Source organism: Lissotriton vulgaris, chromosome 9, assembly GCF_964263255.1.
Source record: "Lissotriton vulgaris chromosome 9, aLisVul1.2, whole genome shotgun sequence".
Lineage (NCBI taxonomy): Eukaryota > Metazoa > Chordata > Amphibia > Caudata > Salamandridae > Lissotriton > Lissotriton vulgaris.
Window position 1 is genome coordinate 505,421,808 of NC_141697.1, and position 16,821 is coordinate 505,438,628.

General features: G+C 46.2%; 1 protein-coding gene across 1 annotated transcript in view; it reads left to right on the forward strand.

Annotated features, from left to right (window-relative positions):
* Positions 1 to 16,821, forward strand: part of TBPL2 (TATA-box binding protein like 2) — a 332,712-nt gene that overhangs the window by 61,505 nt on the left and 254,386 nt on the right. The window contains exon 3 of the mRNA XM_086936669.1: positions 15,370 to 15,457. Coding sequence (XP_086792795.1) covers positions 15,370 to 15,457 — 88 coding nt within the window. The remainder of the gene's footprint in view (positions 1 to 15,369; positions 15,458 to 16,821) is intronic.

A 16,821-nucleotide genomic window follows, 5' to 3' on the forward strand; every position in this document is an offset into this window, starting at 1 on the left:
CTTTACTTGGTCCAGGAAATAAAGTGCTGCACACGTATTTCAGCCTAAACGTGGACCGTCAATAAGCTCTCTACATATTCTTGAGGGGACGGAGGTGGCCTTAGAGGAAAAAACCTAATTACTCAAAATTAAAAAAATACTTCTGAGGGGCTGCCAAATTTTCATCCCGGAATTTGCTCCCAGTTGTAGGAGAATTTATCTTAATATATTGAGAGGATTTGTGGGTGTTTATGAATTCCTGTCTTTGAATGTAACCATTTTATAGTATTTACAATTATATTTTGAATGTAATGGTCACTGTATCTGCAGTAAGTCATACTGGTATTGAATGTGTTAAGAGGTCAGGAATCCTAACCTTTCGTCTAATATTTACCTTAGGAACCTGGCACGTACACATGTCCATTCCAACAGATGTTCTGCCTCTTGTGACAGTTAGCCCACTTTCTTCTGTCCACACCCCTTCAAGCAGATGTTCTGCTCCAATGTGTGCTGACGTTTTACACGGTGGAGAGGACGCACGTCAAAAATACTGCCTTTGGTGCATTTTCTTAGTCCACGCCCCATCTGTAGACTACCATTTTGTTAGTCTACATCCTGTCCTTATTCTGATGTTTGGTGGAGTCTGTATGCTTCGTAAACTAAACCACATTTGGAGCAACTGCAATCTGCCACGTAATCACTTTTTTTCTTGAGAGTTCATGACATGCCCTCCAACGCTCCATCAGGGTGGTGTTTGTTATGTATGACTGTGTTGTTCAGTGGATATATGCCAAACCTTTGCAAAGACTCTTAGAAGTTGCCACATTACATGAAAATGTATTACCTCATCATGAAGGGATGTAGTAGGGCAAGAGCACAAAAAGATCCTTAGGGTAATAATTGGAGCACTCAGAGCTACACGTCCCTTCTCCCACAAAATAAACCCCACTAGTCTTAGGGGTGTGGGGTGCAGTGTTCTGTTACATATATGCAGCTGCAGCTTCTGCAGGTAAGAGCGGTGGGGCTGGTTGGGGGGATTTCGAGAGATGACCACAAGCGAAAATTAAATAAATAATTCATTTCCCTCATGGTCGTCTGGAAATTCCCCCCCTCAGGCACGATCTCGCATTACCGCTCTTACCTGCAGCGGCCGCGGCTGCATATATGAAGTCACAAGTTAGTAGGTTCGAAGGAGACATGCCACAAAAGGGTTGTTCTTGTCTCAACACCTGCTACTTAGTGGGCTTCCTCATGGGATCAGTAGCTGTATTTTTCAGAACATAATGCTCAAGAACTCTGTAAAGGGCCTCCTGTTGAAGTTGAAAATATCTATGCTATACCCTGTGTGACATAGCAAACTGTATAAGTCAACTACAATACTTACTCAAGTTGCTTCGATGCCTATTTTTAGCTTTCAGCTAAACAGCGCATGTGCGGTCTCTTTGAGATACTTTGTTTTCAATTCACTGGGGCTGAAGGCTGCCCATTACTTACCTTTAGTTGGGTTCATTGTTGGTCTCATATGCTTGATTATCACATTAATTGTCTCCTTCCACTGCTCACATTTGTATGGACAATTTTGTGTGGCTGAAGCAATCTCACAAAGTGCAGCTTTTTCAGCTGGCCCCTCTCCATGCCCCCACCCACCCTCATTCTGTTGATGTCCAGGTTGTTACTTACCCATAGCCCCACCCTGCGAATATTGCCCTTGTGCTTGCTTCCAGCAACCTCACTCACCCTCTTTGTTCATGTTAACCCCAGCCCCACACACCCACCCTCCAATGTCCATGTTGCCCCCAGCTCACTCTTCCTCCTTGTTGCCTACCAACTCACCTGCCCTCTGTAATAAAAACAATGTAGTGTTGTAGCCAGTGCTGGCTGCGTCATAGTGCTTTTTTTTCCCCATCCCCTTCCATGGTCAGTGTTGCACCAGTCAACATACACTCTGCCTCCTCTCTGTTGCCCCTCCCACTGCACTCCTGCCCTTCATGGATTTGTGGATCTTTGGGGGATCCTGTTTTGGCAACAAGAGGACATTTTGAAAGCGATTGTTGAGCTCCATATAAAACCACTTCAGCAGCTTTCAGCTGGTACTTGAGCTCTACAACATGCCAATCCCACTAAGCACCCTAGTACTTTCCTCGGAACCCCTTTGCTTCTCGGTCCGGAGAGCTTGCATTCAATCTTGGCAACAGATAAAGTCAAAGCACATGCATGCGCTCTTGAAATCTGAACGTTCCGTGTAAGTGCTCTTTTTTTGTGAATGCTTTAACTCAAGTTCTGTTTCCGTGTTTTAAAATTTTATTAGACAATTAAAGTCACTCGTAATACAACTATACATTTTAACATTTCAAGTACACTGTTGTGTAGTTCCTAGGACTCCTAAGGACCTGCGTATTTTGGATGACCTAAACTAAGGGCTTATGTATGCAGACAGACTCTGGATACCCCCACAGGATGAGTCAGCCTTCAGTGTCACTAGCACCAGTGGCGGCTGGTAATATTTGAACGTGGTAGGGCGTAACATTTTTGCCGTAATGCACTGTGGCGAGCGAGCGTAGCGAGCGAGCTCAAACAACCTACGGGGAGTTTGGTGGGTTCTCCCCGAGAAAGTTTTGAAAAAAAGAGTGGATAAATGGTGCATTTTCAAGCAAATTTGAGGAAGCTGGAAAGGTTAATAAAGCAATACGATTAAATTATTTATAATTTAAGAAATTGCCAATTTTTATGACCTATAAAGGACAATCTTTGGATATACCGATGTTATCATTTGCCCATATTAAAATAAACTGCTGGACGTACGATAAAGTTCACCTCAATTCTACCTGACGCCAACCAGAAATTAAGCACATCCAGGCAAACAATTTTTTTCCAGTTACTTTCTGATCAGTAAACTCTACGCAGTCCCTGGACAGATCAGACACTGCACCATCATGTCCTCCATCACAATTTATGTTCCCCCACCTTGCCCGCGCAGGTGACGTGATGTCCGAGATTTAACTGTCTAAAACACCCACTTTTCCTTTCATGTTTAAACTAACTGTTGTCAAATATGCTTTAATCTAAAATAATAAAAATGAACATCATATTTGCAAATGTCCTACCAGCCACATCGGAAAGGTGAACGAAGGAGAAATGAATAGCCACCTGGTTCACCGACTAACTCAAGGACTCTAAGAAATCCTGCCGAACCCTCGAGAAGCCCTGGCGCCGCGAACAGACAGCAGAAAACCATGCAGCTTTAAAGAACGCCACCCGCATACACCACCAACTGATCTGCACCACGAAGAGGACTTCTTTCAAGGAGCGCCTAGACAACAACGAACACAACAGCAAGGAGCTCTTCAGCATCGTGAAAGAACTCTCCAACTCCAGCGCCAACTCCAATGACATTACACCATCGCAAGAACTCTGCGACACCCTCGCCACCTTCTTTCACCACAAGATCGCTGACATACACGACAGCTTTGGCGCCCAGTCTCTGCCATCAGCCACAGAACCATCAACCCCCAATGCCACCCTCAACACCTGGAACCCCATCAGCATTGAAGACACCACCCACGTCATGAACACCATCCACTCCGGCTCACCGTCCGATCCACGCCCCCACCACATCTTCAACAAAGCAAATGCAGTCATCGCACCCCACCTCCGGAACATCATCAACAACTCCTTCTCGACCGCCACCTACCCAGAGAGGTGAAAACACGCAGAGATCAATACTCTACTGAAGAAACCCACAGCACACCCTAAGGACCTCAAGAACTTCCGGCCCATCTCCGTTCTTCCCTTCCCAGCGAAAGTCATAGAGAAGACCGTCAAACAGCTGACCGCCTTCCTCGAGGCAAATGGCTCCCTCGACCCATCCCAGTCCGGATTTCGCACCAACCACAGTACCTAGACCACCCTCATCGCAGCCACCGACGACATCAGGACCCTCCTCGACAACGGGGAAACAGCTGCCCTCATCCTCCTTGACCTCTTAGCTGCCTTCGACACCATCTGCCACCGCACCCTAAGATCTCTCTTCCACAACACAGGGATCCAAGGAAGAGCCCTGGACTGGATCACATCATTCCTCTCCGGCAGAACCCAGAGAGTCCGCCTCCCTCCCTTCCACTCCGCGTTCACCGAGATCATCTGCGGGGTACCCCAAGGCTCCTCGCTCAGCCTGACTCTCTTCAATGTCTACATGAATCCCCTCGCCGCCATCGTCCGCGCACACAACCTCAACATCATCTCCTATGCCGACAACACCCAGCTGATCCTCTCCCTCACCAAAGACCCAGCCACCGCCAAGAACAACCTCCAAGAAGGAATGAGGGACGTCGCAAACTGGATGAAGCTCAGCCGCCTGAAACTGAACTCGGACAAGACGGAAGTCCTCATCCTGGGACCATCCCCATCGGCCTGGAACGACTCCTGGTGGCCCACCGCGCTGGGCACGCACCGACACCTACAGACCATGCACGCAACCTGGGATTCATCTTGGACTTCACGCTCACACTGTCCAAACAAGTCAATGCCATCTCATCCTCATGCTTCAACACCCTGAGCATGCTCCGAAAGATATTCAGATAGATCCCCACCGAAACAAGAAGAACCTTCACCCAAGCCTTCGTCACCAGCCGGTTGGACTACGGGAATGCCCTCTAAGCAGGAACCACAGCAAAACTTCAGAGAAGACTCCAGCGCATACAGAACGCCTCCACTTGCCTCATCCTTGACATCCCTCACCACAGCCACATATCCGCCCACCTGAGAGACCTGCGCTGGCTTCCAGTCAGCAAAAGGATCACGTTCAGGGTCCTCACCCACGCACGCAAGCCTCTCCACGACATAGGCCACGACTACCACAACAGACGCCTCACGTTCTACACTTCGTCCCGCCAGCTCTGCTCCGCCAGCCTCGCCCTCGCCACCTTCCCACGGATTCGCTGAACCACCACCGGATGAAGATCGTTCTCCTACCTGGCCGCCAAGACCTAGAACTCCCTCCCTGTCCGACTTCGATTGACCCAGGACCACCTCACCTTCAGGAGACACCTCAAGACCTGGCTGTTCAAGCAGTAGCAGCACTTCCCTCCCCCCCAGCACCTTGAGACCCTCACGGGTGAGTAGCGCGCTTGACAAATGCTATGATTGATTAATAGATTGATGCCTGCAGCGCAATCAAACCAACTTTAGAAAACACAGGAAACACTTGCAGAATTCACAAGCAAACAGAACCACTGAAAACGGGAACCACAATTTATATTTTGAAACAGGAACACATGCTGCTCTGTGGATTTAGTGCTAATGCACTATGCATCATTACATCACATTACACTGTTTATCTAATCAGATAGCCAAACATGCAGTACTGACACCCCACCTTATGTTTTTTAATCAGTACAACTAAATTAAACATACAATATAAAATGCATAATTAGTAACTGGTGTTTTATATTCTGAAAATACCCTCTTGAGGTGCCCGCAACAATTACAAATGATCAAGTCATCAGCCTCCCTCAACCACATCCTAAGAGACTAAAACACATTTATCGTTTTACAGATTTATATATCTCTAGTTTGAAGTAGAGAGTTGTATCAACACACATTTTGTGTGCCTCTTGTTCTGTTCTTCTCTACCTCTTGCTGGCAGAAGGTATAGTACTTTTAAATTGTCTCACTCAGCCATGACGAAGACTAAATGTTCTTGACTCTGGCCTCGCTAGCCACTGTCAGCACTCGGGCACTCCCAAATGAGAAACCTAAACTTTATTTTAGTGAAGAGACTTAATTAAGGAAAGCAGGGACTTCCTGTTAATGATAGCAATTAACAGGTGTTCTGTCAGTGCTGCTGTTTCTTTCTTGGACTGGGCTTGTAATGAATGATTAAATGCTCCAGTCAGCCGGCACACTACAGTTGGTATATGGTAAAAATAAATCAATGTTAGTAATGCCTGTTCACAATGCTGGAGTGGCGAACTTTCACCCCGGCCACCTTCTGTTATCGGATTGCGTGTTTTCTTTTTGACCACAAGGTTACTGGGAATGGATTACAAGCAGGCTTGTTTGTTTCTCGACAAACAGGCAAACCACCTAGGTAATTAACTTCAGCTGGCCTGGTTCTGTTCAGACTTGCCCACTACCCATTAACATATTCCTTCCCACCACTTCATTCAAATGGAGACACGGTTTGGACCAGCTGGTATTTTTTTAAGCTCACCTCCACTGTGTATCCCTGTTCCTGGCCTCCCATTTTAACTCCTCGCGCTGCATGTAATAAATTATTATGCTTCTGGAGCGTCCCAGTCGTCTCGGTCTCACTGACCTTGCTCCCCCACTGGCGCCACCTTAGCTGGCAGTAAATAAATCAACTGTTTGAAGAGACACAAGCACGCCGGTGCTATGACGGAGTCCAGGATTATACTGGCGGGAATCAGTCACAGTCGAGTCTGCGCAGTGTGTCTCATCCCACTCTTTCCCACATGGTCACACGGTAAGTCCCACCCCACCCTGTAACGAGATGGGAAAGGGTGGGGTGACAATACTCTCCACTCCATGATTGACGTGGAGGCTTTGCTCTACAGGGCTTGCATCTGAAACGCTCAGGGCGAACTTTACCTCCACGTCATTAGGGGGTGGAGACAGTGCCTAGATGGGAGGTATTTGCTGAGCTGATAACCTCTCAGCCCTGTGGTCTTTGATGTCGTCAGCCAGGCAAATAGTCTCTAGACTTTGGGCCCGCCCACCATGGGAGCAACTTGCAGGTTTAAGAAAAGAGGCGCGCGTGATCCATCGGGTCATAACATAACAGTGAGAGGCAGCCTGGCAGACAGTGTGATATACAGAACCATTCATTCAAGTTTCGGGTTTGTATGTGCAAATACGTTTTATTATTTTATCAAATGCAGATTTAGCATTGCACATGTCTTTCTTTTTTTACTGTGAAAGTAAAGGGGGCGTATCCCCTATGCCCTTGCACAGAAACCGCCGCTAACTACCACCCCCCTGTATTCTACAGTGGTGTATGTAGCTTCTGGCAACCACTGAACATGACAACCCTGATTCCTCAGGTATCGTAGAAAACAATACGGTATCTTTTCGCTCAGTCACTCGTGCTTGCTTTCTCTCTGAGTACACATAGAATGATGATTGAAACAGTTTCAATAACTATTTATTGGTCAAGCGTCAGTCTAGTGTAAAACATGTTAGCTGCGACAATCAATAGATAGGAGCAGACAAATGTTATTGCTAGTACCAATATCCTGAATAGCAGATACATTTCTACCATACTGCGAGTAAGATGAATAAAAGAAGATTATATGAAACAATACCATTAGCGTACTCCTATGATGCTTATCCTACTTAAATGTACCTAGCCTATATATGTAATTGGAGCATGTGTTTTTAAGTGCTTGGATATATCCTAATGAAGCCAAGAATCCCACAGGGAAGTGCTAACTCCTCACCTGGTGGTTTAGAATGATGGATCCTGTCTCTGCGTGGAGGATCAAGAAAATGAGTGTACCTAGCGCACTCAGATTCTAGTTAGTGTCTGTTTTCTCGGTATGTGTGCTATGTTGTAATTCATGCCTACTGAGCATGTAAAACAATGAATTTTAAGAGGCCTAGCCCCACAACGGCGACTAGGACTACAACATGCACCAATGTTTGTTGTTTATTGTAATAAACAACAAACGTTGGTGCATGTTGTAGTCCTAGTCGCCCTTGTGGGGCTAGGCCTCTTAAAATTCTGTGTGGAGGATGACACCCCGCAAGGGAAGTCAGATCTCTGCCTGTCGAAAGATCAGCTTGCAGAGTCTCGGTCCAGCCTGGAAGGGATTCTCCTCTGTTTTGTAAGGGGGAGTGAGGGTCTTAACACTAGCTTGGTTGCCCCAGGTTTTCTTCTAGAACCGATATGCTTTGAAAACATTCAATAATCCTTTGCTAATCCTTTTCTAAACAAAAACACTCTCCAACAGCTGGCTTTTAGCCATGGATGAAAAAAAGTGGTGACACTTATACAAAATAAATCTGCTGTGCCTGAGGACCTGTTTATGTACGTCGGGTACAGGGATTAAGATAGGGTACAGAGAGCTTGGTGTCGAAGAGATGGAAGTAAGCTACTAGGTAAAAGGTCACCTGTGTTGGACCGTTATGTCGTGTGGATAGGACAAAATGTATGTAATTGGTATGTACATGATGGAACTATCCTCCTCATCAAAAGGCCAAAAAGGTCAGCTAGGTAATGCTAAAGTAAATGCTATACAAAGGCATAATAATCATGTATATGAAGATACAGTAAAAATCACTAAATAGTTTCATTAAAAGAATGTCCCTAAAAGAAGGGTCTATTGAAAAAGTGTTCTTCTCTAAAAAAGCGTTCATAAAAGATCCTTTTATATGTTTGAATACATTGTCATTGTTTCCTGAGCACCTTGAAAACTGCTACTTTCAAATAGAGCAGAGAGGAAAAAACAAAGTCAGTTCTACCCTCAATTTGGTAAATGTTTAAAAACTTGCCAAATAGTTCCCAGCACAGGAGAGGCAAAATTGTTTGAGGATCCTGTGCTAAAAACTCAACATCACTGAACATATCCTCCCCAAGAGGCAGTCCTTCCAGCACCTTCAGTATGATATCAAGTAAGTAGAGGTGGTCATCACTGGTTCCCACGCCAGCCGTCAGGGAAGAAGTAGATGCCTGTGTGCCTGAGACTGATGCCTGCACATCCGTAGCAGAGCCGATTTCCGTTCCAATTGGAGCTGAAGCGTCCCGTGGAGGCTCTAGGAGCACGATCATCAACATGGGAGTACGCTGCAGACAGCTACGCACATGGACCTGGTAAGGCGCCAGGAGCATGTGTATGTCTGGCGGAACAAATGATGGAAGTGTCAGACAGAGGTCCAACACACGTCCGTATCTGCAAAAAAGAAAGTGGAGTACAGGCAGAATGCAGTCAAACCAGGCCGGTCTAAAAGACCAGAACCAATGCTCACTCAGCTCTCGTAGCCGAAGTATACCCACGAAGAACGCCAATCGCTCACAACAACGTCGCTCCAGCAGTGTTCTCTCCATGCCTAGAGAGATGCTGACCTCCATTGCAAAGCAACATAATTAAAACGAGGATGCCCGCTACTGAAAGCAGGACCAAAGGAAGCCCTCCAAAAATACTTCCAAGTACAGAGTGTATGATAGACGGAATCACTCTGAAAATGGTTTGAAATGTGGTTAACAAACTTGATCCAATGCTCTTAATTAAGTGTACTATCCCCCGTGTATCAGACATGTTAAAGATACGATGGACCTTTTCTCTGAAATGGAGCGGGAAGTTCGTACAGACCAGAGTCTGTATCGCTGCTGCGGACTTTGCCACTTGGAGATCAAAGATCTCTCGGGCTGAAGTTAAGGCCATATTTTGCTGAAACAGCATGGCTTTCAGTCTACACAGAGAATCAAACACTATGTTGTAAATATGCATGTTTGATGCATTTAATTTACTGCTGTATTATAATAGTTACTTCTACATTGGAGCTTTAAAGTAACAATGTGAGTGCAGTGGTCGAAATGCATTAAAAAAAAGTATAGGAACTGTGATACTGTGTGCAATTGGGGCGTTGTCCAAGGCGTGGCTAAAAAACATATTCTGCAACTTTTTTCAGTCTTTAACCTTCAGGTAACTACATATAAAATAATGTACATGAAATGGAAATTAAATGCAAGTTAGGTAAATCAGTGGAAAATACACTATTGTACAGTATGAAACTTCCATTAATGCACTGCACAGGTCTGTGTCTGTAACCAGAGAACCGTGGAATTTGAACCTGGTTGGTGCCTTGTGGACTAGTGACTTGTGTATGTTTAGTGCTGCAAGGTCCCAGTCTGTGACAGAATGCACTGTGAAAATGTAAGTAATTATTTTAAACTTGCATTAGACCCAGTTGAAGATATGCAGCTACAATATGAACAAAAAGGTGTAAGATTTAAAAAAAAAGCGCTTTAAAAATACAGATTTTAGTAATACCCAGACTTGGGTAGTGCAAATGATTTTCATAGCTGTCTTTTAAAAGCACATGCTTCACAGCTTGGCTAGTAACTCCCTTGCAATACCACTCAAAAATAATAAATCTATGTCATCAGGAATTATCAAGTGATTCCATCAATTAAAGCCAATAACAGTTTACATTTGCACAGTGACCAGTTGTTCACATTTACTATTTTTTCAGGCAATCAGGCACCCTGGCAAGAAGGCTTTGCTTAGCTGACTGCCACTCTACAGGAGACTCCGTACCTTGCCTTTCAGCTAAAGCATTTCAACTCTCAGATTTAACCGTCCCCAGACGGTTGTCTTTTCATAAATAGTAGGGGATCGGTTTGTCTAAAATGTAAAACAAAAATTAAAAAAATTAAAGAGTATGGGCAAGTCGTGCCCTTCAGATCCCGCCCACTTTGACCAATGAGTGAGTGGGACAAAACAAAGAAGGTTTGGGCAGCTGTCGAAGTTCCCTTGAACTCAGAGCTGTGTGCCCGGTACAAAATTACGTGCTGACTTCTCTCATGTCACTCACAAAGAGTACCAGCCTTACTGGTGACTTTCATTATCCCCGTTTGTGGTCGACGGCGCTCGCGTGATTATCTGAAAGACTTTGATGGCTGGTTTACTTTTTGAGGTGTAGCATTATTTCTGGACCATGTTCCAAAATTCGCTTAAGCACAAACTATTGGCTTTGTCAAAGCTTGTTTAAAACCTACCTGGAACTCCCTTTACTCAATCCATTTGAAAGAAGATTACATTAATGATAATTGCTGTGTGCTTTTGGGTGCTAATAAACTTGACTGCGTACATCCATTTAAGAAAAAGGTTTAACATCCCTGTTATGGTCTTATAGTGTTGGTGACTAAAACACTAGTATCAAAGGGGTAACAAAGCCACTAGACCTGCCCGGGCTTGTTATGACTCCTCTAACAACTTCCTGTATTTGGTTATGAGCGCGTCCTAAGACCTAATGGAGCATGTTTTTAAGGCCAGACTTTTCGTGCATATACAGATCCGCATTGTAGCATCGCGCTACAAATAACCACAGACACTGGTTATGGTTTTACTGGAGCTTTATTCTGTACGTCCAGCATCCACCCTGTCCCTACTCTAACTGCTTTAGTTCCTGTCCCTGGCTCCTCCCGTTCCTGCTCCTCCCTTTAACTCCACCCCCCAACCACTAGACTACATCACACAATCCTACATCTCCCCCATTCTTAACAAAATGAACTTAATTTCCACAGTGTTCGCAATTCTTCAATCCACCACATGGGTTGGCGGACAGCCTGTTCTTCAAACATCAGTAGTGTCGAATCCGTGGTGGGCCTGACTTTGGTCAATCTTTCCGTTGTCTTAACCAAGGCATCCTTGACTACAGGAGTGCACTTTTGAGAATGCAACCCATTGCGTGTGGGCTGCTTATTCTCCGGTTCTGCAGTTATCATGGTTCTTTCTTGTTGTGTGACTGCTACTGGCTCAGCTCGGCAGTGGCAGTCTGCTTTTCTTGGTGACTCTTGTTCTATTGATGGTCGAACTCCTCCAGGAGTGGACGATGTTCTGGTTCTCTTCCGAGCTCCCACCTGTAAGGTTACTTCTCTTTGTCTTGTCAGGTTGGGAGCAGCACTGTTCTTCTGTTCACCGTCGGGCATGCCAGACATTAATGTACTATCTGAAATGGGTGTCTTGACTTGATTCTTGGACTCGTTTGCTGCCTCTGTTTGTCTCTCCCACTCCCACTCGTGTTTGAGACTGGCGAAACCCTTGACCATCCGGTCATGTACCTGTTTCTCTCTCATTCGATGACAGTCTATCCCTGTCACCACATTTGGTCCTCCTCGCAGGGTGACAGGATAGTCTTTTTCCACCTGGTAGATACTGTCCCATCTCTTTGTTTTCCTTCCGTCAGTTCTTTGAGTCAACCTCGCTGACCCCATCAGGGGTGACGGTATATTACTCATGTCTTGAAATGGCGATGACTGACATGACATGTTGTCCTTTGGTTCTATTGTGCGTTCGGGTGATTGATGCCATGGACGTGGTCGGGACCATGATTTTGTTGACCCGAATGATCGGACAGACATGTTTTCCGACTCGGAGGAGTCGTTCGCCGATTCCCTTTGAGAACGTTCCTTTGAGGGCATCTTGACTGGTAAGTTTATTGAGTTGGTAGTCTGGGATGACATGCTCCTGGAGTCGGAGCTATCTACGGAACATTCCTTTGGGTACGTTTCTTTATGTGTCTTCTGTGTTGTTGCGGTGGAGAGATTGTTTGCTAACCACACGTTAACTTCTTTAGTTTGATCCTGGAGCATTTGGTCTTTACCCTTCTCATGGGACATCAATTGTCCCTTCTCCGTTTTCTCATTGTCATAACTGTCTTGAGTGCACATGCCCCTCCCTTTTCGGTGTCTGAGTGGCTTACCACTCCTCATGTGGTTAGTTTCTTCTTCTCGCTTGTTGGGTGTGCTGACGTCCGTGCCATTGGCGTGATGTGTCTCACTGCTTGATGCTTCCTCGGACTCTTCTACAGACTTTGGTGCATAGTGGGAGGATGCCCGGGGACGTTCGTGTGCCGATTTCCGGCGTTGACGGGATTGGTCCTGTCTTCTGTAGTTTGTCTTTCTTGCCCTCTTGTTGAGCAGGCTGCCATCTTGTCCATGGGTGTGATCTGTCCCACTTGACACTTCATCTGCTTCATAACCATTTTCACCATCGGTTGACTGGCTCCTTGAGGTTGAGTAACTCCGTGAGGTTGTATCAGTATCACCATCTGTTGACTGACTCCTTGGGGTTGAGTAACTTCGTTAGGTTGTATCAGTGTCGCTATCGCAATCCTGACTCATCCTGGTCGTTTGTGTTGACTTGGAGTATTCCATGATGCTTTGTCTCTTGTTTCGTCTTGGCTCTGATTCACCCTCCCTTTTTTCAGTTTTGTTTGTTTCCTGGGCCTTGCCCCCCGACATGAGGGATGTCTCTTTCCAGACATCCATGTGTCTTGCATTCTAGTGCACGTCTTTTGATAAGTCTTTTGCTTTGACCCGCACTCCAACCTCGGCCCCTCTGATGATTCTCTTCCGATGAGTTGCTGTAACCACCGCCATGAGGAAGGAAAGTTTCCGTCTGCTACCGTCACAGGCTTGTTCACTTTGCTTCCCGTCTTATTTGTTGACCTTCTTCTGCCGAGTTCTTGTGTCTGGTCGTTTCCTTTGATTCTGGGAATGTTCGCCACACCTGGGTGACTACTGTATTTTGTCCACTCCTAGTATGACTGTCTCAGTGAGTTAAGCTTGGGTTTCCTAACCATGCGTGACTCAGCAACTCCCCACTTTCTTTTGAGTTGCCTGCTAGCTGCAGGTGATTTGGGGTTCTTTCGCGATATGCGATGCCATTAACATCTCGTTCTTGTGTGTCTTTTCAGCCTAACACAGGTTATCCAGTGATTTCAATGATGAGAGAATGCTTCCGTGGTATTCGTCTACTCATGCTTCTGGATCATTTGCTTTCTTAGCTCTTCTTACTGTTGATCATTTACCTTTCGCATGGTGCTGGAAGTTTACTTCGATACTTGCCTTGGCTCGTGTTTGTTACTTTCAGGATCTGTATTTGCTTGTGCTTGTTGTGTTTATTGGCACTTTTGTTCCTTTCGCTTCATGTTTCTTATACTCGTGCTTGTTTACATTCAGTGTGATCTTCGGTTGTTTCTGGTACTGCCTTCGTCTGGGTCTTCTGCAATTCGGCCCCTTTTGGGTCTTCTGCCGTTCTGCCCTCTTCGGGTACTTCTGTAGAACTGCCCTCTCCGGGGTCTTCTGCAATTCCGCACTCTTCGGTTTGCGCTCTCTGTTGTCTTTATCCGTCCCTTGCATGGGCTTGTGTTCGGTCTCTTACGCCTCTAGCGTTTGCTTATGTTTGTTGGACTACGTTTCTTGTATTTATGGGTTTTCGTTTTGTTACTCGTCTTGCGTTAGCTTATGCTTGTTCTGTCGCATTTGCCAATGCTTGTTGTACTATTTCTCTCCTTGTCTTTATCAATGCTTGTCTTCTTAGACTGCTTCTTGCATTTGCATGTGCTTGTTTGTCGTCTTTTCAGCGCTTTATCATTCTTCACTTGCATTCGCCAATGCTTGTTTGCATGTGTCAATGCTTGCTTTGTTATAGTCACCAATGCTTGTTTCATTTGCAGTTGCCAATGTTTACTTCATCACAGTTGCTACTGCTTGTTTTTCCATAGTCGCCAATGCTTGTTTCTTGTCTTTGTCAATGTTTATTTCTAAACACTGCTTGCCTGACTTAAAGATGGCCGCCCCATAACAACCAATGGGTCTGTCCTCAGAGCTGCCTGACTCCAAGATGGCCGCCGTTACTATCGGTATGCAGAGTTTCCTCTCTGCTCACTCGGCACCCAGGTCACACAGAACTCACCAGCAGACGTCTTCAGGGGACAGCAGACCTCCAGATTCAGCCCTCTTCGGTCACTGCTACAGTCAGGTGAGGTTGGGGTGGGCTCCCGCCTTGCTGCGTCCACTGCCGCAATCACGCGGCGACACGGTGCCAAAATTCACGCATCGGGCGTGAGATTTCCGATGCCGGCGGCTCTTCAGGCTCCGGTTTCACCGCGCTCAACAGCGCTTACCGCGAGGCTTCTCGGTGGTCACTCGGGACAGTAGTCCTATACTTCTTGGGGCGCTGGACAGAGTCGGAGTGGGCTCCCGATCTCTGTTCTCTCCGCACATGCCAGATTGCACGCATTCGGCGGGGCCACGTTTGGCGCGAACTGCTCTCTCTCTGAGCGTTCCAGCGCTTGTTGCTGCGCCGCTTTCGAACGTTTCGGCGCTCGTTGCTGTGGCTCCCTCTTCACTCCCTGGCCACCACAGGAGGTATAGGGTCACCTGCTGCTGGCCTCTCTCTCAGGGGGCAGCTCCACACAGCGTCATTTTCTTCTTCTCAGCGCCGCATGGGACAGGGCACTCTTGTGGGGTTCTGTGGGCTAGGTTCATGCCCATCCCACCCTCGTCGCCAGTTGTAGCATCGCGCTACAAATAACCACAGACACTGGTTCTGGTTTTACTGGAGCTTTATTCTGTACGTCCAGCATCCACCCTGTCCCTACTCTAACTGCTTTAGTTCCTGTCCCTGGCTCCTCCCGTTCCTGCTCCTCCCTTTAACTCCACCCCCCAACCACTAGACTACATCACACAATCCTACACGCATCAATATAGAAGTGTGCACGACTAGCGAGTGGCATTACAACTTATTTTTTCATAATATAGCAAACGTTTTCTTAGATACGTTTAATTAGTAAATGTATGTAAAGAGTGTTTGAGAGTTGTAATGCATATTTCATGCAGCCATTATCTTTCATTTTGTCTAGAAATATAGTGTCTACCGTAAATTTGGCTTGCAAACTGGATCTGAAGAAAATTGCCCTGCATGCCAGAAATGCTGAGTATAATCCTAAGGTAAGGGGTTCGTATTACATTTATTCTGCGAAAAAAATGCGTTGTTTTTGTAAAAAACAAGATGGTGGAACAATATGCCTGTAAGGGGAAAGGCCACACACAAAAGCTGTCCGTAATAACGCTTTAATTTCGAGAAATTAACTATTTTTAAATCTCTGTTAGAAACCTAATTCTGTTTTATGCAGGTCGATTCTTTTGTGCGTGTAGTGGAGGGTTGAATGGTTACTCTTGTACAAATGAGGCACAGAGGTGCTACTAAGATGCATTGAGAGGGACCTTCTGGGGCAGAAAGAGAGGGATATAAGGGGACACTTGACATTCGAAGCTGGCTGGGACCACGTCGTGAGCTACTTGGAGTGGGCTAACATGACAGAACGGTGAAACAGCCTTAATAACGAATATTTTACAACGAGTGTAGTAAACAACGAGTCTTAAACAACGACCTTTCCATGAACCACGACTTCCTAAACCACTATGTACACGAACAACGACCTCCTCATGTTCTCATGAAACTGGCCAATAGATGGTACTGCAAGCAGAGTACAGGGGGCCTGCCAGCACCTAAAATCACAGCTTCTATCAGTGGTAGAGTCAACAAAGTAGACTAGTCCAACTCCAAAGGAACTTAGTCAAAATTTTGCAGAGTCATTACCTGGCATCTTCTAGGCCACCAGAATAAGGAATCAGACCAGCTGGCAGCAAGGGGTCATTTGGTACCTAGAGGAAAAACTCAACGGAGGCACCTAGAGGTACAATTGGGGATGGAGGTCTCTGTGCCTCTTTATAATTGGCCAGATATACACAGCACGCGAGGACACAGTTAGGGCAATTGGGACCAGGGAGCACAGTGCCGTCACTTGAGGGACATAGCAGAACAGCTTGGGATGATGAGAGGTGTTATGTGAGAGGGAACAGAGGCAGCACATTTGTGGCGCAGACAGAGGCAATGCCCGGGCGCTGGTTCTGATGGGACCATCTAGGACTCTGAAAATATCTGGGACACTAAGAGAAGGCAATTGAGAATGCAAGCTTAGAGACTGGGCACAGAGCACTTCCCTAGCGCATTGAAAAGTGTGGGAGGAGTCACTTAGACGAATAGGACATGTGGCGCTTATGCTGAACAGATGAGGTGGTGAATGGAGCCAGTGGAGTGGTCGGCCACAGCTAGGAGGCACCTGCGACGCATAGTGGATGGAAACCTAGGAGACATCCGTGTGGAAGTCGCAGTGTGTCTGGGGTGCTTGGAGCATTTGGGGCTGCTGGAAGACAGAAGGGATATCGGGGAACTGAGATGGATTTTGTCTCCGGGCAATTGGGGCCGTGCATCCAGGGCATAGCAGGGGTTACTGGGGAAACCTAGAGAG